The 21,887-nt window shown below is 40.8% G+C and overlaps 1 protein-coding gene across 1 annotated transcript; it reads right to left on the bottom strand.

Annotated features, from left to right (window-relative positions):
• Nucleotides 1–8,285: 8,285 nt before the first annotated feature.
• On the bottom strand, nucleotides 8,286–20,391 carry LOC139692735 (uncharacterized). Its single transcript, XM_071590979.1, has 2 exons — nucleotides 19,842–20,391; nucleotides 8,286–8,428 (listed from the first exon to the last, which is right to left on the bottom strand). Exons 1-2 carry the CDS (start codon nucleotides 20,389–20,391, stop codon nucleotides 8,286–8,288), a joined length of 693 nt encoding a protein of 230 aa, XP_071447080.1.
• Between the last annotated feature and the right edge of the window lie 1,496 nt (nucleotides 20,392–21,887).

The following is a 21,887-nucleotide window of genomic DNA, read 5'->3' on the forward strand; positions in this document are numbered from 1 at the left end:
AGCGTGGATGGTTTGCTCGCAAAAGAAGTGTTCTTTACGCTCTTGATTTCGTGACGCGAATTACTTCTTCATTCCAATTATGGTTCAATAGAGCATCCATGATTTTCAGTTCCATCACAATTGAACATAAAATTCATGTTTGATTTTATCCCAAAACGAAAAATATATGGAATTTTGAATCAAATGTATTCCTTGGGCACAAAATTTTCACAAACGCTGTATGGGTCTTGTGAATCAAATGCTTGCCCTTAATTTGAAATTAATAAAAATAATTCTTTAAGGAAAAAGTAACAAGAGTTTGTGGTGTAAATAGAATTGATTTTCGTCCCGAAACAAGGAATTTGATCACTACCCACTTAAAAATTGTGTTATTCGCATGAAGAATGTTCCTAAATATTTTTTCCAAAATGATTTGTACTTTTGATTCCTCTTAACTCTCATGAAGACGTTCCGCTTTTAAAGAGTCGTTGAAATAATCCCAAGGCGAAAACAAGCGACAAAAGCCCAATACTATGGTATTCATACGCATTTTTGAAAGCAAAATGTCGACACACTCTTTCAGGCACCAGCGTGCGAAGGTAAGGGTCAAAGGTAAAATTATTACCGAGACAGCTTGGCGAGGAGAAACGACCGGGGCGAAGCAACGGCGTTAGCTCGGAGTAGCGCAGCGGAGGAGGCCCCTCGTGCGGCAGAACCAGGATGGCTTAGTTATCAAAGGGCCTCCTAACTACAGGCCCGCCTAATAATTTCAATAGCCAGGGATCTCGCTGAGCACTTCCCCTTTTTCTCCCCGGCCGAAATATTTGCGAGGTGTGGTCCAATCTCATCCCTCCCGCCCCTCCCTTGTCCTTCAGGGAAATGCATTCCCACAGTTGGCTGATCTCACCCCTATTATTTACGCAATTGAGACTCATACATGGCTCGCACCCTCGCTCGCAAGTAATGGAAGGAGAAGAAAATATTAAGGCTCCAGAATATTTCCCAGTAAGATTCCCATTTTCTTCTCCCACTGCTCCATTTTCATACTCCGAATGATCACGGTAGCGCTTATACGAGTAACTGAAACTATTTGGAGGAACAGTCCAAGTAGTTTGTTCTTTCGTTTTCTTTTTCTTTATACCAATCTTGATACAGAGGTATTATAATTAAACCACTTTTCAACATTATCTTAAAGGAAACACTACTGACCGACGAATACTTCAATTACCGAATAGTATGAAGAGTCGTAAGCGATTGGAGTACATTTGCAATACAAGTATGGAGTCCGTAGGTCAGTACGAGCCGGCTACGCCTGCTCGAAGTTAATCACACCTTGAGAAACGGGAAGAGAAAACTAAATAAATTCTTACATTAAGTGGAAGGCAAAATATCACATCCTACGCCTACCGACTTTGGTAATGAATCAGAGAATGTGTTAGGATAACGCACCCTTAAATCATTATCATTGTCAACCTAAACGATTCCGCCATTAGAGTTAGCCGTCCTCCCGGCATGACTAAATTTCGATTGGGGAAATAGTAGGATTCACATCCTGCAACGATGCAACCCGCAAGAAGAGAATTCACTTGCATGGCCTAGCTTCATATTGAACTTGCCTAACGTTAGGATACGCAAATTTTTCTCTTGGGCTCAGTCTTTTTCCCAGAACCTTCTACGAGGACCCCTAGGAGATACCCCAATTATGTGCCGCATTCCTGCACCGATATGTTTAAATTGTGGACATTTTAAGACTCATATTAAAGTGGAACTGTACGAGACAACATATTTTTATAAAACATGCTACGTGTAGCAAATCGTATATCCTACAGTTTCGAATTTTTCATCATAATGAGGAAACCATTTCATTTTAACGAATAACGCATTGTAAAATTTAAAATATGACCAATATAATAAACGCGAAAGGCGGTTTTCCATGCGGCACGCATTTAATTCATTCTAGTCAGTATGGGAGGGTAAACTCCTTCAGAAAATTTGAACTTGCACTCACTTACGGAATAGCTTCAAGTTTTAATATACTTGGTAGGCATCAGAAGTTGTGTTAAAAATAACCCAAATTGTGATTAAAGCCTTGAGAGGGCATCTAATTTGTTCTTTTAATGGAAATCCAACGTCAATCTGCAATAAGTCAGTGGTATATATGGATGCTAAGAGATATTTAAGCCAAAATCCGATAGATTTTAGCCATTATTGATATTGATTGATAAAATTGCCGTATAAGATTTGTAAAAATCCATTTAATAATTCCCATACATGTAATTATTGAAAACAATCCGTACATATTGGAAGGCATTCCATGATATCTCTTTCAAAATCAAAGTTTGCAAGAGATTTTATGAGGAGTGTACGAAAACTGTCTATTTGTGCGCGTAATCAAATTATTACTCTTTTTTTAGCACACAGGTGACTCAATATCTATGTTTTAAATGATGCAATACGGTTTTAATAAGTATTTTATTAAAAAGAAGATAAATACTAACGTTTGGCAACATGTAAGCTCATGAAAAGTCATGCAAAGTCATTCGTTAATGGAAACAAGGGGCTCGCACGACAAAAATCCGCATTCGTCCATTAACATCGGAGCACTTTTTACTTCCCTGAGAAACGAGGCGGAATTTTCATTTCATAGGATCGAGCTTATTGCTAACAGTGATACTATCAAGAGGATCGCCTGGCCTCAATCCACTTCCGTTTCGCATCGCAGGGGTAAATTTTACAATTAATTATGTAATCTATTTCAATATTTTTTTTCTTTCATCCTACACACCTTTTCAATTCCTATGCATGCAAAAGCCTTTATATAAGATATTTTGATTGCAAAGCAAAAGGCCCGCGGAGCATCATCAATGGCTTAGAATCAGAGATAAAGTTATCCTCAGATCTCCACCTTTTTTCCACCGTGAATGATTCTTTTCCACCTTCAATCTAGTTTGGATTGGATTCACTTTAATCAATTTTTTCCAACCTAATATTCTCTTAAAAGCATTCTTAAATCTTTTCATTCGTAATAGAGAGAAAACTCTTCTTTACATCAGCTTTACCTTACACGCAAACGTTTCCTCCACGTCTCCTGCATTAGAATTTATTCATTCATCTTCCACCCTTCTCAAAAACCTCCTTCTTTTGCTATACGAGTAACACTATGAGACGTTTGTGTCCTGTGACATCTTTTGATTATAGAACACTCACATAGAGAAGCATTCTCTGAAAATATCTTTTAGCAAAGTGTTTCTTTAATTCCAGGCCATGTTGCTTGATGTGAGTGTAATTTACCTGCTGAAGGGTGACATCTTCGTATACCCTATTTTACTCACTTTAAACTTCTAATTTTTTCGATGACCCGGGATCCTGCTTCCATGGCAATAAACCTTTGGCACTTGTTTCATTCGTGCTGCCCTAATGTTGCGTTGACTTTGAAATCTTGTTACACCATTAACTCGGTCTTGTCTCTATATATATTTCACTTCTTTATTTTCGGAGCACTACCACGCACCATACAACATGAAAAACTTTATTAGTTCAAGAGAATATTGCATTTCATAGCATTCAAAGCAGTTTCCACCCGTTTTTACTCTACTTATATGAAGTATTATTAGAGGGCTCAAATTGCAAGTTAGGAAAAACTATATTAGTTTGTTTATGACAAATGATATATTTGTATTCATGTTTCCAAATACCGATCATAGAAAATGAAGGTTTTATTATGGACAAAATAATTTATTTCAATGATGTATTTTCCAATGTTTAAGCGATAAAATCTTGATGGACACTAAAAAACCCCCTTAGCGAGTAGAAAAATTTCATGAGGACATTCAATCCAAGGAAGTAAAAACAAAGATATCATCTTTTTAAAATAGGCATTTGCGTAACAGGATGGCGACGACGTATTCAAATACCGAAATCATCATTTCAACAAATTTTTTTCATTATTTTGTACAATTGTTAACATTAGACTTTACTTCAAATTCGTTGTCTCAGGCGCACCTTTATGAAATTTGCATAACACATTGAAATGAAATGAAATAATTTACTCTGTAATTCCACAAACTTTATTTAAAAACATGACCCAGGTTTAGACGAAAGTCGTCATCAGGTGGTCCTCATGCAAAGTACATTATTTACAGGTGGAATTACAAAGTAAATTATTACATTTTATTTCAACATTAGGCTTTACTCTTAACTTCTTTACTCTTTTTTCACAAAAAGTTCGATGATTTCATGATCGGATTATATCTAGCACCAATACATGTACACATGAAGTTTGCAATTAATATAAGTACGTTGAAAAGATTTTTCTGATGCCATTGTTAATTTGATCTTCATTTCGGAACAGGAATGCCATAACAATTTATCCAAGTAAAATATTAAAATTATGCATATCAATATATCATTCTTGTCAATATCGCAAAATCTTGCATATACAAAGATCTTGAATGTGTCGGTGAACTTTTATCATTTTTTATGTAAATAATACTGCAAGGATCTCAGTGCAGCATGTGCTAAATTACAATAATATGACTTAAAATTGAAGGTACTTTATTTTAGGAAAATCGGATGAAATGGCGCGAATGGGCGACAAACATATGTAGCAGAGGTTTGGCTATTTGCAAACCATTCTTTTTAGTATCAAATAAGTACAATCTATTGATATGACATTAATGCACAATTATTTGATATTTATGAAGTTTAAAATGCACAATTACGAAAATTTTCCTTTTACAGGGGAAGGAAGGAGAACAATATCAGGGGCAGCATCAGAAAAAAGCTTGTTGGTGAGAAAGTGATTTGAGTCATTTATGCAAAAAAATAAAACGTGAAAGAGGAACATTGGAGTTTGAATGGTTTGCATCAAAGTTTTCATGCAAAATAAACATCGAAGTAATTATCTGAAAGAGTTGACTAAAAAGTTCTTTAGAATTGTGAATTCTAAAGCTAGCGTAGCTATTAAATCCTTTGGATTTAATAGCTACGAATTTCTGTTGAAACTGCAAGAATAAAAAAATTATTTAAGATAAAAATAAATGGGGCATCTTAAATAAAAGTGTAAGAATTTGGGGATGAGAAAAAGCATCGTGGTCATAGAGACAAGGGGAAGGGGATCGCTCGCTTGAAGTCACGCGAGGATGGAGGCAATCGGGCCGAAACGAGTGAATCGTTGGTTTTTTTAAATGCGTCTCAGAGCGAATTTCTTTTCCTCTCGCGAGAGTTTTAATCTGTAGCGCTCACTTTATATCTCTGCCGGCTCTCTCCTCCCCAAGGTTTTATTTCGTCTCCTGTCTTGATCTTTCGTGACCTCTCTTCTCTTTATTTTCTCTCAAGATTCCTTCGCTCGCGAAAAAATAAATGTGCATAGAAAAACCGTTGGCACTTCATTTGCTTGTCAGGATTTTCCCTCGTCCGCTCTTCGGGAGTGATTTTATTACTTGCAAGACTGCGGTCGAAATTGACGGAAAATTAGTTTCCTAAGGAAAGAAAACTCGCGGTGATAGAAAAAAATCAAAGAGTAAAAGAAGACACTCCCGATTGTTTTTTTGGCTTCGCCCGATTGGAATTTTCTATGGACCGTTTTACTTGGGACTGAGTATTTGAAGGGGTTTAAAACGAGCCATTAGAACTTTTTCACTCGCCTTGGTGTTGATGATTCGTGGCAAGTAAGTTTTCCAAGTTGTTTGCACCTGACACTCCTTCCCATCTTCCCCGAGTCAAACTCTTTTTCTCTCCCACACACGCAGGCGCGCGTAAACACACCCTCTCTCCCTCGCCGCTGTTCTTCCACCCGAACAGCCGGCAAAACGCGCTCCCTTCCCTCTCTCACGTGTTTTATTTTTTAAGTGTCGCCACTCCACGCCGACGGACCTCATTTTTCTCTTTATCTCCGTTTCCCGCAGCGCCGTGTGTGTTGCAGAGCAGACTCCCGACGCCCTCCCCTCCCCTTTCATCCCCCTTCATTCCTTTCCCCCGACTACCCCGCGACCCTCCAATTCCGCGACGTCTCGGTCCTTCCTCTTTACATAGGAACGCATAGATGAGCACATATTTCAATCAGGGAACATTCACGGCACGAATTTCACATGCGCAGCACTCTTGACGCTGTGAATAACGTGTAGCGCAGTTTTTATCAAGCGCACAGTACGTACGCCAGCGACCTTTTCTGCTTCGGCTGAGCCGACGTTTATGCTGTTTTTTCAGCGACTCCAACCTCCAATGCGGGCGTCTTCTCTCTCTATACTGCAGTGAAATTTCCCAAAGCGTGTGTTCAAAACTTTAAATACTTGTTATATAACGACATCTGTCCAAATGTTTTATTATGAATTTAGTCATTTGATTGAATGTGGATCGTAATCCTGGTCTGAGGAACCTATGATTTAAAAGGAGAAATTCTTTGCAATATTCCATATTAGTCCGTAGAAAGAACCTCAGAGCCACGAAAAAGTATATTCTTCCATTTAAGTGGTCATGAAGAATATATGCAAAATTTCTTGATTTCTTGACATGGCAACAATTACTATGGTAGAGATGGCTTTTATTATACCCTCGCAGACACATCCTTGTTAAAATTTACCAAACTGTCTGTGGCAAAATTGAACGTTTTTACAGTGAATTATGTATTTAATATTTATTATTCCCAATCAACCTTCTAAAAAAGCTATGCAATACTAATATGCTGAACATACTCTTTATTTATCATGGTACAAGGCTGACTGAGTCACGGAATCATTAGAAATTTGAATACGACATATAAACTTATGTAGTACACATCTGAAAAACATCCTCATAATTTTCCTTTTACTTTATCTTAAAATGAATTTTCAACAAAGAGATACTATTTTTTTTTATTTTAACAATGAAAAAAATAATACTTTTTTCGTGTATTTTATCAAACATCAAAACTGCCTCATGATTATTTCTACCAACATTGCATTTCCTGATCCTTTATCTAATTATTTTGTGTTGGCACAATACATATTATTAAAACAGAAAAGTTTATTCTATGCTGCTAGATACATTACAAGTATTTTCAATGTAATTATCAATAGTTATTTAAAAAAATGATCATTGTTTTGCACTATAAATAACTTACTTACTACAGGATTAATATTTGCATAAAAATTAAACTTCTACGAAGAAATAAAGCGCACAGAGTTTCTATTTTATATTAATCGGAGAGTTTTTGATTTCGTCTAATATAAGTGATGAGCACGCTTTACACTATCGACTTATTTAATTAACGTGGCTCAGAGCGGGATTGGGAGTTCACCAAGTGCCGGACTTCAACTGATGACCCATAAATATATTTCCCTCGTATTTAATAAGTAAATATAAGTACAGTAATACGTAAGTACATGATAATGACGCTTAGGCTCAGATAATTTTTATACATAACATTAAGTATGTGAATGGTTCAAAATATGTTCTTCATTCACGTAATGACCTTCCACCACACCACGGTCGTTTATTCGGTATTATCCGCTTAAAACCGTTTTACCCTAAACGGCGGCACCGCATCCACCAAGTCACTATTCCTTTTGCCGGAGCGAGGGACGCTAAAAATGAGGCGGGAATCTTCAAGCGTAGCACATTATACGTAATGGGGAGCGATTACTTTATTTCCGACCCATTGCCGCAGTATCGGGCGTACGCCTGCAATACTAATCAAAGCGCCACTTCCTCCTATCCACCCTCCCCGCTCATTAATAAAGATTCTTTAACCTATTCCCCGGATTCTGAACCGACCCGTAAACACGCGGAAAAATAACTCCGGTGCCCGTCCGAGCGGCTTACCGTTATTGACCGAACGCAGGAGTGATATACGGCGCCTCCCGGACGTTTATGGAAGGGTTATGAAAAACACGCTCCACTCTCTAAAGGGGGGAGACTTTTATTCGCACGTGATGCTTTTCGCACGTTGGCCTAAATGGAACGGTAGGAACTAAGTTCCGGAATGCCTCGCATGTCGTTCCGCTAGTGAAATATATTTGGTCCCGCTCAACTGCGTCCGGGAAGGATTGGGGAGGAGGAAAAGAGGGGAAAGAAGGAGTGAGGAGAGAGAGGGATCCTCCCCTCTCACTCCTCGCTCCGGAGAGCGGCCTCAGGCGGGAAGAGGTCGGTGGTTAAGGGCGCCCTCCTGAATTTGGGTCAAAATACCATTCCCCGCCCCATTTCTCTATTGTGCTCCCGGAGTCCCGGGGCAAAATCATTTTTTGGCCCTGGGCCCCGATCGCTTCACGGCAATTTAGAATGTTCCCCGCCTTCTATTGTGCTTGGTTATGTGCGGAATCGTGTCGCGGTTAAGAGAGGCAAGGCGAGGGGGTGCTGGAATTACTGGATGCTGCAGCGAGCCTGTTGGCAAATATAACGATTTTCAACAGCTGCAAAAAGAGCCTCTCATGAAGATATCGCCTCCTCTGTTCAGCGAAGGCAACCCCTTGCCCTGTCACGGACAATGAAGAGGGGCAGAATTATGGGGGGTGCATTGCGGATAGGTTTCATATTTCACACTTCTACACCTGTTAAAGGAATTTTTCGTTTCTGAGGGGACTGATTTACAGTGATTACCAAGGATGTGATGGACCAGAGAGGAGAATCACCTTCACTTGTTAAAAACATAGTCTATAGATTCATCAGTATTTCTTTTGGCGAGATACAATGTACAGCACAATGGCCCATTTATTTAGAAAACAGTGTAATGATCCCTTAGTTTGAGTCACCATATATCCTAAGTCTTTTTCGGTGTTTTTAATTTGTCAGAAAATATGTTAGTTAAATTAACATGAAGGTTACTATATAAATTTTTACAAACTAATCTTGCGAATTAATCCTGCGAAATTTCTCCAAACATGAGGGTTCATTTAGTTTCCTAATCCATCCTAGTATAGCGATATGCTGGTAAAAATAAAGTGAATATTTGGTTTTAAAAGGCTTTGTTTTCAATACCATTACGCGGAAAACATCAAACAATGTTCCAACAGATATAAGAAAATTACATTTGAACATTAAATTGCGACCATCATTTTGTTATGCTTAGAATATTTTGAAATAAAAGTGTCATTTCAACTGCTCTTTATAACTGATCCCCGATCGTAAAATTGAATTATTTATTGCCTGTAATGGGAGCTTACCTGCAAGTCCATTTCAGCCTAATATTTTTGTGACTTCACCCCGCACGGGGTTCATTAAAAAAAGATTAGCGTTATTACGCATGCACTTCACTCCTGAATGAATAAAATGAAAGCAGCTAATTCAGACATTGCTATCTCTCATTCTCATCATAAATAGAAACATCCCTTTTCACCAATTAGCTTATTTCACGTGAGTAACACTCTTAAAAATAACAGCATGTTTATCTTTCGTTTTTGCAAATATATTTTGTGTTCATCACACGCTTATTTGGTTTCAATTCCATCGCTTCGTTAGGGAGTTATACACATAAATATTTCCCCTTTACTGAAAACACATCAAATTACTTTTCCTGGCGGGAAACGAATTCTCCACTATCTCTTCCTTCAAACTGAGTTTTGTTTGTTCTAACGCCAAGAAAATATTGCAATTCCTACCCCTTCTGTAGAGTAAAAATCATCTTCCGTCGGTAGAGGGGACGATAGCAAAAGTAAATTAAGTAGTGGCCCAACATCCACAAGCTTCTCTGAAAGCAGATAAGTCTGGACATAATATGTCTCTAAAATTCAATCAGCTCGCCTTCGGGAAATAACATCGTCTTAGAAAACCAAATGGTAAAAAAATTAAATTAATTTTTATATTCTAAATGTGTTTTATAATTCTTAAGTCAGAAACGCAACCACACATTAAGTGTAGACTTTTTAATGGACACTGGAAGGCGGCGACGCTAAATATAATGCCATTTAAATATGTACTGGTAAAACAGATAGGGATAATAACATCAATATCATAACGAAATATATATATATATATAAATATATATATATATATATATATATATATATATATATATATATATATATATATATATATATATATATATTTTTTTTTAAGGTAGGTTTGTGGATGTACAAAGCTGCTAAATAAAACATTTTGTAACTCCTTAAAAACATAAAATCCAGCAACCAACGTTATATCAGATCCCTCTTCATCTTTGAGTACTTTCTTCCCCCCTTCATCCCGTCAAACATCCTGTTCCTTCCTTTTCCTCGCTTGCCTAACATTATCCTCTATAATACAGTTTTCAACATCCCACTGCCGGTCAACAACCCCTTCATCCACTTTTCCTGCCTCAATAGGATTTCTCCCAACAAACCCCCCTCTTCGCCCACGATACCAAGTATTTCCTCATTTGTTTTCTTCTCTGTCCATTCTTCTGTTCACCCACATTTCGAAAGCCTCCAGTCTGCGTCTACCCTCCTGCTTCAATGACCACGTTTCTGCGCCGTGCATAGCTACGCTCCATTTAAAGTTTTTACGAGACTTATCTTAATATCCTTAGTCAACGTCCCAGTCATCAACTCCCTCCTCCTTGTGAAAGCCTCTTTGCCTAGCGCAATTTTTCGCCTTACGTCCCTAATACTTTGAAACGTGTTGGTCCTAAAACCCTTCCAAAATACGTAAACTGTTCTCCCTGCTCTGGTTTTTTCCCTCCTATTTTAATGTTTAGCTTAGCCTTTTTCTTTCTAGGGAATCGCAAAACGTTTTTTTATCAAAATTGATTTTTATCCCTTACCTGTCGCACTGAAATTCCAATGCAATAAGCAATGCTTGCATTCCCTTGGCTCACTGACAAACTAAAGCTTAGCCATCAGCAAACCTAACTAATTTTACGAATTCCCCGCCCACTTTCATTTCTACCTCCAGTTCTTCTCATGCCTCTTTAATCATTTCCTCTGCATACAGGTTAAACAGCAACGGTGATAATGGGCAACTCTGCCTTACACCTCTTCCTAGCACTGCCCATCCGGACTCCCCGTTCCCCACCCGCACCTGAGCAGTCTGAGACATGTACAGGTTGCAGATTAGCCTCCTTTCGCTCCAATCTATTACTCTTTTTTCTTCCATATGCTCATTAATTTTCACCATTTCACTTTATTAAACGTTTTTTCGAAATCTACGAAACAGGCAAATACCTCCTGGTTGTGTTCTATATTCCTCTAGATTAATAATCTCATTACTGCAATGGCCTCACGCGTACCCCTCTCCTTCCTAAACCCAAACTGGTAATCTACTAAGTAATCATTTTCCCTACTCTCCATCCTTTTGTTCATGATCCTAAGACCCACTTTAGTTACGTCGGATATCAAACTTATTTTCCTGTAGTCCTCATGTAATGTAGCCTTCAACATTTTCGGAAAAGGAACTAAAACTGATCTCACAAAGTCCACCGGCCGGATTCTTTTCTCATCATTTCCTCATTTCCTCACGTCCGGCCAGCGATCAAAAACATCTGGCGGCTTCATCACGACAATGCGCCGTCTCACACCGCGCTTGTCGTGTCGCACTTCTTGGCCAAGCACGGCGTGGCAACGCTGCCGCACCCGCCCTACAGCCCGGACTTGGCACCACCGGACTTCTTTCTGTTCCCGAAGATAAAGAGGAGTTTGAAAGGAACGCGATACGGGACTTTGGACGCCGTCAAAGAGGCCGTGACGACGTGTCTTCGAGAGGTTACCGATGATGCCTTCGCGGGAGGGTTCCAGGAATGGGAACGCCGCTGGAACAAGTGTATCGACTCACAAGGGTCCTATTTTGAGGAATATTAGCTTAAGATATGTAAAAGTGTAATACATTTTTTTTCCTGAGCTCAGTACACTTATTTTCCGGACGAACCCTGTAAATACTACGTATCAGCCCATTTAGCCTCTTCCTCCCACATTTTCCCAAACATTTCAATAGTTCCGCGGGAATGTTATCCATCCCCACGGCCTTATTTAGTTTCATCTCCCTTAATGCCCTTTCTATCTCATTGTCTAGTATTGTCTAGTGCTTGGACCTAAGCTGTCTTCCTCTCCGTCATATTCTTTTTCAATGTCTAACTTTGTGGATCTAAGCTCTTTACTATACAGTTCTTCTATATATTCCTTCCATCTCTCTTGGATCTTCCCTGCGTCAACTATTACCTTACCCGCCTTATCTCTCACTGCTATCGTTGATATTTCTTTCTTAATTCCCGATACAGATTTAACTTGCTGTACAGCGCACCGATTTCACCCTTCCTCTGCAGACTTTCCATATCCTCGCACTGCGTCTTCCACCATGCTTCTTTTGTTTTATTTGTTGCCCGCCTCAATTAATTGTCTAATCCTTTGTACTTCATTTTGCCTAATTCGGTATTTGCATTCTTCCATATTCTCCACTCATCCATCTTTGTAGTCTTCTCATCCGTGATTCATGGTTTCCTAGTCCTTTTGGCGTTAACGGTTCCAATAGTGTCTTTTGCGGCTTCAGACAACCCTTTCTTGAAACTTTCCCATTTTTCTTCGATAGTACTTAGCTCTTTGCCATCCCCCATGATTTTCTCTACCTCCTGTTTGTATTCCTTTCTTTTCAAACCATTTATTGCTTATACATTCCATTTTCTAACTTGCCTCCCCTGCCTTATCTTTTTGAAGCGGACGGTATATTTCATAAGAAGTAAATTGTGGTAAGAGTCCGCATCCGCTCTCGGGAAGTTGTGCGAATTCATCTAACTTTTCCTAAGAATATAATCAAGCTGATACCTTTCTGAGTCACCTGGTATTTTGCATGTATGCCTGCTCTTTTTGTGGTGTCTAAACCTAGTGTTGGTGATGACTAGCCCCTGTCTTCTGCAGAACTTAACTGCTTTCTTCCAGCGGTCATTCGTCGTGCCTAATCCGTAGTCCCCCACCTCATCACCATCTCTTCCTTCGGCTACCGTCGCATTCCAATCCCCCATTATTATCAAAGGTATACCTACAGGAACACTCGCCATTATGTCCTCTAATTGATCGTATATTCTATCGACTTCTTCTTCCTCATGCTTGCTCGGTAGCATGTATACCTGAATAATAACCAAGTTCCTCGGTTCTGCTTTTATCTCTACTAGTAATAATCTACCTCTTTAATCATTTCCTCTGCATACAGGTTGAACAGCAGCGATGATAATGGGTAACCCTGCCTTACACCTCTTCCTAACACTGCCCATCCGGACTCCCGTTCCCCACCCGCACCTGAGCAGTCTGAGACATGCACAGGTTGCGGATTAGCCTCCTTTCCCTCCAATCTATTCCTATTTTCTGCAATAAACTGATTAGTTTTAACCATTCTCTCTATCAAACGCTTTTTAGAAATCTACGAAACAGGCAAATATCTCCATGTGGTATTTTATATTCCTCTCGATTATTAATCTCATTGCTGCAATGGCATCACGCGTACCTCTCCCCGTCCCAAACCCAAACTGATCATCCCCTAAGTAATCATTTGCCCAATCTCTATCCTGTAGTTTATTATCCTGAGGACAACTTTAGATACGTGGTATGTCAAACTTATTGTCTTGTAGTCCTCACATGATGTAGCAATTACCTGCGTGCAGGGTGAGTTCTCCAGCTGAGAATAACAACGTCACAAATGGTGAAGCCTAAAAAAGTCATCCTTCGAGGCGAAAAATTTTTATTTTCTAGGACCATTTTTCGAAAGTAGGGAACGCATTCTTTCAGTGAAGCGGTTGGCAGAAATGTCAAGTGAGATGTTGGGATAGCTTTCATTTTAACCCTTACCCATTCGCCCGAAATCCTTGCCAATCAATCCCTACGAAACAAACGCTTCCGTTCACTAGAGTTTTATTTCCCCAGAGAGGTGGGATTGTGCCACGCCCGAAGCGCCATTTCCACTCTGTGCTGCCTTCACTGCACTCGGGGACAATCGCACGCGCCCCCACCCACCCACACACCGATCCTCACCCATGCTGACTCGAGCACCATACCGTGGTTCCACTCCCCGGATTCCTCGGAACCACCCTGCGGCCTTTTGCTCTCGACACGGGACGATCGAGGTTGTTAGCTCGCCCCAACGTGTCAACAGAAAACCTATGGCGTCATGACAACGAACGTCAGCGGTCTCGTGCCTTTTTCGCGAAATTTCTGCGTGTCTACAGTTCGCACAGATTGTTGCCGTTCAAATTTAAATCAAACATGAATTTTTCAGCTTTAATTTGAATGGGTGATGAATTTCTGAACTTAAAATTACAAGCCAGCTTATATTTATTTAAATCAGAACCTAAGAGGTTTATCGCATTAATGCACGGACGCCAAATGTCTTCGGGGGATTAAAAGTAATTATTTCTTCTGCATTTTCGAAATTATTTTAGGAAGAAAGAAAGATCTCTCTGACTAATTCGAAAATATAATCGATTCTATAAATAACTATTGCATTTGAAAGTGTAATGATTTCACATGAAAGAGGCATCATTCATCTCCTATTGTGGGTATCAGCGGCTAGCTATGACGCGATTTATTTAAAAAAGAAGTTCTAACAGATGAAACTAGTCGTTTATTTTCACCCCTACAAATAATCAAGTCAAACGTCGTTTCAAAATGAAAGCTACATGATCATGGTTTTCACAGAATGTTAAAGCAAATAATCCAAAGTAAATTTTATACTGACAGCACACGATCTATAGAAAAAAGTAGCCGAACCTAAACGTCAATGATAAATTCTAATGTCAAGGATAGACGGCTTTACCGAAACACGTGATATATTACTAATATGCGGATATGAAGAGTGAGGCGGAGGGCTAGGCCGGGCAGGAGGAATGCTGGAGATAGGGAGAAGCAATAGGATGCTGAAGACGGCAATGGAGGTGAGACTGCTGGAAAAGCAAGGCAGAGAGAGGAAAAAAATAAGCATACTGAATAGAATGAAGGGAGATTGAAGTTGCGCCGAACTATAAATGAACCACTATATTATAGTATACGTAGTATTAGGCTTATAAATATTTTTGCAATGTTGGTTAGGAGTTAGGACTATATGCTTTGGTTTGTGCCAGAGTGCATTAAAAACTACAGAGTACATCGCTAGCAATACAATGGGTAGGTAAACGCAAAATAAAAATAGAAGATACTGAATTTGACCGTGTGAGGCCCTGCTTTGTGGAAATTCATGACCCCTGAATAAGTAAACTTGGTATCTTTTCACACAAAGTTATTTATATTATTATTATTCATAGGATTATAACTAGTATTAGTATTTATAGTATTATTATTCATGGTATTAGGAAGTATTTGTGTGCAAAAATACTAATTTTGCATATTCAGAGATAGAAGATACTATTACGCATGTTAATAATACATATAATATAAAGACTGTATAAAAGACCCTAAGTGACAATGAAAAATAAAAGACATTACAAGAATTAAAATCAGCTTATCTAAGGCAAAACTATATCGGAACCAGCTCCGTTAACTTTAGCCACCAAACCTAAAGACGTAAAAATGCGCGCAGTTCGCGCAGAACTTCGTGAATTGCCTTTATCGGATGCTTGGATACTATATCGCACTTTATCTTGCGCCAGATTTTTAAATATTGTTTATATTCCAACCATGACAAGTCCTGCCTCTACACTTCAATGGCCGAAACAATGGCAGCGCATACGTGTTGACATCCTGAGACGATTATTCATTTAGATTGATTGGGGTTGGGTTTGTTGGTATATTGGTATTGCACTGAAAGAGAACCATTTGGCGAATCAAGACAGAGGAAATTTTGAGAAGCGCCTTCCAAAATCACAAAGGCCGTTGTGTCGCCCTCTCGGAAGAATGAAGGAGAAAACGGTTTAAGGAAAGTGCCGGAGGAAGGAAAATCTTTGCCCTGGACCAATCACCATGGCTTCATTTTTCCTCACTGCGCAAAATGCATACAAAATGTAAATGCACATTCCTTGAAAGGTCCCCTAGGGACGTGGGTGGGAAGAAAATTCCGTGAGCGAGTGAACCCTTCGTCATTCCGTTAAGGATCCATCTCGTGGGCCCAATAACAAGCGGTACGCTCGAAGTAATTTCTCGCGCAGCAACTCCCACTTTGTGCGCCCACTCCTGGGAGAATCCGGGTGGCAAGGCAGGGCATCGGAGCGGGCAGGAAGAGAGAGGGCACGGTGTGCGCATCAGGAGAAGGCTGGGGAGGGTGGGTGGCCTCCCCTTGGACGAGGGGTGCAGCTTAAGTTCAATTAATGACAATCATTAAACTCTGGGAATCTCCCGCCGAGTCAATTGCCTTTCCCTTAATGAATCCGAGGCACTTCCATCTCAAGCGCCTCCCACTCCCCCTCCCCCGCCCTGCTCCTTCCGCTCACTCGACCCCTGTCCACACCCCGCCCGCCCCCACCTTCATCTCCCTCTTTTACCCACCACACTCTTCCCCTTTCCTCTTTCTCGGGTGGAAGAATTGGAAGACGCTCCCTATTCCCACGGGAATAAACGAATTAATTTTTAATACCCTCCACCATCGCAGTAATCAACGCATACGTTGGTGCCAAAGGGCGAGGACGGTGTCCTTCTCTTCCCATCTTCCACGGGGTATTTTTTTTCTTTCCCTAATCCCCTTCAAATCCATTAGTTATCGCTTTCAACTCTTTTTTCACCCTCGTCTCAGTATTCCAGTATTCATCACGTAGCCTAATTCTTACGCGGGTAGAGCTCACCCTGAAATAAGCCCAGGAGCGTTTATCAATGACAAAGGTAGTAAAAGGCAAAAAGTGCGTGCAGTTCTTTCGACACTGAAAACATTTCGTTTTCCGCTTTATTCTAATCGAAGCTGACATCCTCTCTTACATTTCAAATGGTAAGGTTCATAGGCAGGACCAAATGTTGAAACCCTTGATCCCCCACGGTCGAAGGCTCTGTGCAATAGAATGTCACCCTCACATATATTGCCAATTTGAACCGAAACATTATTTTTATTAGTAATCTACCGGTTAAGATAGGCTTTTTGATGGACACAACTACCAAATTAATATTTTGTGACTCCTAACAAAACACAATCCAGCAACCTAGTTTACATCAGGTCCCTCTTCATCTCTTAGTACTTACTTCATCCCGTCCAACATCCCTATCCTGAAACATCCCGAAACCGAAACATACTCGTATCTATGGAACATGAATTAAATATATCCGATGTTGGGGTAGTTATTCAAAGGGAAGAGTGCGAGAAACGATCGCGATATGAGTGGAAACTAATCGATTATCGAAACTAAACGAAAAATCGATTAGCTGGACGACTTGGCCAATATTAACAGATTGGAAACGAAATATGGTAGAATCATTGAAGCCATGACACCTTCGGAAGAGATTTTGCTATTATTAAAAAAATCGTAATGATTATTAAAGCAGGAAGGGTATGAACGCATATCTCTTCTTTTATCATTGTATAAGTGCATCAAAGTAAATTTTTATATGCATTGTATTACTGCATGTAAGTACACATGTGTATTCATGCATACTGCGTTAATGTATATATGTAAAGTGTACATCCCTCCGCAAATCATGGCATGGAAGAGAAGGGAAAGTAATGATTTTAGAGAACCACAAATTTAAACTTATTGCGTTTGGTTTCGGGTTTTCTAGATCTCTCTTTACAAATATGTGTAGAATTGGAAGAGGTTTACTGTGACATAATATTGGGTGAGTGATCATCCTATTGAAGGTGACTATAAAAGAGGGTTGCTTCTTTGGCTCAACCCCTGCTGGGAGAATGGCTGTGCATCAAATTGCCAAAGAGACAATGAGGGATGAGTAATTGAGAGGAGAAGGCGGGGCAGACAGAGAACAGCAACAGCGCATTACTTCTGATAGATTCTGAAGACAGCGGATATCAACAATGAGTGAGGCTAGTGAGTGGGAGAGTGATAATAAGTCAGTTTAGGAAAGTGACGTAGAATAAGAAAAAAGCAAGTCCGTAAATAAAATTTCACGTAAATTATGCGGGTGTGTACATAAAATGTCTATCCCAAAAATAATTGAACTTAATTTTATCCCGGATAGACGGATGGACGGGCGGCAATTTCTCTGGCTGGGTTCGAGGGAGGGGAGTCTCAGGAAAGAACGGAATCCGGTGGCAGTGGACTTCCAGCATTTGCGGAGTGCGGAGCGTTCGTTTGTGAAATCCCTAAACCATAGGTCATGTTACGCTCCTTCATGAACTGGCTATTGGAAAAGCGCTACGCCATAAATTTAGCGTAAAACTGGACAAAACCGGGAAAAGACCCATGTTATGCTCCAGATAGCTTATGGTGATAACACTATAGGGTGAATGGGGTGTTTTTGAGAGAAACCAGATGCTTCGGGAGCGTAGAGAGAAGATGTTGAAGACGCCGAACGATCAGGACGCCCTTTGACCTTAAAAAGTGAAAAAAATCTTGCAAGACTGAAGGCTTTGCTGGTCAGGGATCGCATATAAATGATTCACATGGTTTCTGATGAACTGGACACCCCAAAATGTTATGTGTACCGATTTGTGACCGAAAACATGGACGTGAAAAAGGTGTGTGCGAAGTTCTCGGACGCGAGTGCTCACGGACGAACAAAAGGATGCTCGCACCCGGAAGTGCCAAGAGCTTCTCGGTCAAGTGTTTGTTCTATTATGCCTTTATATATATATATATATATACACACACACACACACATATATATATATATATATATATATATATAAATATATATGATATATATAAAACTTTTTGAAAGTCTCACGGACGTGAATAATAATGTATAACACTTAGTACTAATGGATACAGACAAAAACAAAAACACAGAAACACACAAAAAAGAGACTCACTATTTTTCGAATTTTCGGTGGTCGTGACCACCTTTATCAAGGAAGAGAGGGACAGAACTGAAGGGAATAGGAGGGCTGGAGCGATGGATGGAAGGAGAAGGTGGGGAGAGAATTCCAAAGGGACGGGTTTGGAGGGGCAGCGTTAGAAGGGTGGGGAAAATGTAGAAGGTGATGGGGGTGGAAGGGGAATGAAAATATAATTGGAGCAGGGTAGTTGATGCCTAATATTGATTCCTGACCAATTCCAGGACTCCAAGAGCCAGATGAAGTATGCTCTAATGTTTTCAGTTTCAGTGGAGGATCAGAGGGTGGGAAGGATGCTATGATGGATACACTATAGCATTTATAAAAGGGAGTGTTTTGTTCGGAGGCGAGTTTGGGGATAGGGAGCATATCAATTAGGGAAGAGAAGAATGATCTGAGGCTTTCCTGGCGAATACTGTGGATGAAGGCTTCTCGGGTTTCGCACCAGGTCAGGTTGGGTAGCACCACCAACCACCAACCACCAACGTTTCGACAGCTAACTCCGCCATCGTCTTCAGGGTGAAGTGACATTGCCAGGATTGTGCCCAGTATTTATATGTTTGGCGTGGAGTCCGCTGTCTCGTGATTGGTCGAGACGCTTGTCCTCTCGATTCCGTGATTCCGCGATCTTTTTGAGTACGGGTTTCCATGCGTTACTAATCTGGAATCCGTTGTCTCAATTTACCAGGTTCTTGTTCAATCTTATGTGGACTCCTTCTTTGACAATCCGGTCCCAGTATCCATTGGCCTGACAAAGGACCTTTGTCTTGGAGAATTCTATTCTATGTTCCTTTTCGATGCAATGTTCTGCCACCGCCGATTTCTCGGGGTAGCACAGTCGGATACATCTCTCGTTTTCGATGAGTCGCTTTTCCACTGTTCTCCCGGTTTCCCCAATGTATGATTTCCCACACTCGCAGGGGATTTCGTAAACTCCAGCTCTTTTTAGATTCCGGTCGTCCTTCACGGTGGATAAGAAGGATTTCAACTTGCTCTGAGGTTTATGTATTGTCTCCACCTTATGTTTCTTAAGGATCCTGCCAATCTTATTCGATATGGTGGACACGAACGGGATGCAGGCTCTGGCGATGGGTTTTTCTCCTTCATCCTCTCCGGCTTCTCGAAGGTCCTTTTTAGGGCCAAGTTGATGTCACGTTCTCCATGGCCATTTCTCCGGAAAGTGGTCTTAAGGTGTTCCAATTCCTTTTCTAGGTTTTCTGCGTCGGATATGGTTTTGGCTCGATGGAGGAGTGTGGACAATACACTCCTCTTCTGTGATGGGTGGTGGTGGCTCTCTCCGTTTAGGTATAGGTCCGTGTGGGTAGGTTTCCTGTACACGCTGTGGCTCAAGGTTCCGTCCTCCCTCTTCTTGATTAGGATGTCCAGGAAGGGTAGTTGGCCGTTGTCCTCCTTCTCCATGGTGAAACGGATGTTGGGGTGGACACTATTCATATGTTCCAGAAATTCATTCAGAGCGGCCGGTCCATGGGGCCAGACGATGAAGGTGTCATCCACATACCGGAAGAAGTACCTCGGTCGGAGTTTGGCCGTCCTCAGAGCTTTCTCCTCAAAATCTTCCATGAAGAAGTTGGCAATGGCCGGCGACAATGGAGATCCCATGGGCACCCCTTCCACTTGCTCGTAGAACGTCCCTTGGTATTGAAAGTAAGTGGACGTAAGGACATGATGGAACAACTCTATCAGTTTTTTGTCGAATCGTGTCCCCAGGAGTTCTAACGTGTCCTTCACTGGTATCTTTGTGAATAATGACACCACATCGAAGCTGGCCGAAATTAGGGAAGAGTTTTTGCATGAGGCTCGATGGTTGTTAATTCTGATATTGAAGGGTGTGGTGCACTGCCCAATGTAATAGGCAGGGCAAAGTTGGCACTTCAGAAGGTACACTACATTGCTAGATGTGCAAGTAGAGGAGGGAATTGGTGGGAGAGGGATGGGATTTTGGTTTTGAAAATGGGGCATGTTTTGCATCTGGGTTTATTGCATGGCGTGGGAGTGGTTTTGGGACGGGTTGGGGATTTGAGGAGTGGATTGGTTGATTTGAGGAGATCGGATAGGTTGGCGGGGCGTTTGAAAGTAACTGATGAGCATTTGGGAAAAAAGTTGGCGGTGGCATTATGATTTTTTAGGATAGGGTAGAGGTCTTTTAGGATTGATCGTAGAGATTCTAAGCCCGGGAAGTATGTTGTGCAAATTGAGAGAGGGTGGGGTTCCGCGGTGGAGGAAGGTTTGGGAGTGTATGCATGTTTTCGAATTCTTTTGTTCAGGAGGGATTCGGAATAACCTCTTTTGAGGAGGGAACAGTGTAGACTTGAAAGGAAATAATCAAGGGAATCAGGGTCACTGCAAATTCTGTGTCCTCTTATGTACAGGGAGTAAGGAATGGAGTGCTTTGTGTGATATGGGTGGCAACTATTGTAGTGTAAGTATTGCTGTTTGTTTGTGGGTTTAATATGTACAGACGTGTGAAATGTTTGGTTTCTTAATGTTACATTTACATCCAGGAAGGTGATTTGGGAGGAGGAAACTGTAGAACTGAAGGAGACAGAGGAAGAAGCATTGAGGTCGGAAATGAAAGCTTTCAGGGAATCGGTATCATGTGGCCAGAGGAGGAAGGTATCATCGATGTATCTGAGCCACAATAGAGGTTTCAGTGGTTGTTTTGACAGGAATTTCTTCTCTGCAAGACCAAGAAAGACGTTTGCATAGGAAGGGTTGAACCTGCTACCCATGGTCCAGCCCTTGATTCGCAAGAAGAATTTATCGTTAAAGGAAAAGGAGTTGCGGGTGAGGATGAACTCGTCCCGGTCGTCCGATTTTATCCTCCCGTCACTCCCCAACTGAAATAATCTCTGCATTTGCAGACCACCATCTCCAACCGATAGTCCATTCCCTATCGTCACACACCAAAGATTCTTACCATTTCCTGGAAAGGCTTAAATAAACCTCCCTCCCTCCATATACCGAGATTATTATGGCCACTATCGATGCAACATCCCTATACACATCGATTCCCCACTCAGAAGGTCTCTATGCCAGGTAACTCAGAAAGGTATCAGCTAGATTATATCCTGGTTAGACACAGGCTTATAAACAGT

Source organism: Hetaerina americana, unplaced genomic scaffold (genome assembly GCF_022747635.1).
Source record: "Hetaerina americana unplaced genomic scaffold, ioHetAmer1.1.p SCAF_40, whole genome shotgun sequence".
In the NCBI taxonomy this organism is placed as follows: Eukaryota; Metazoa; Arthropoda; class Insecta; order Odonata; family Calopterygidae; genus Hetaerina; species Hetaerina americana.

Excerpts from the sequence above, each read along its gene's own strand:
- LOC139692735 (XM_071590979.1), bottom strand. The coding sequence starts at position 20,391 with ATGGGATCTCCATTGTCGCCGGCCATTGCCAACTTCTTCATGGAAGAT. Across the intron at positions 8,429-19,841 it reads ATCGCCAGAGCCTGCATCCC|GGCAAGGGGTTGCCTTCGCT; the intron begins GTTCGTGTCCAC and ends TGTCCGTGACAG.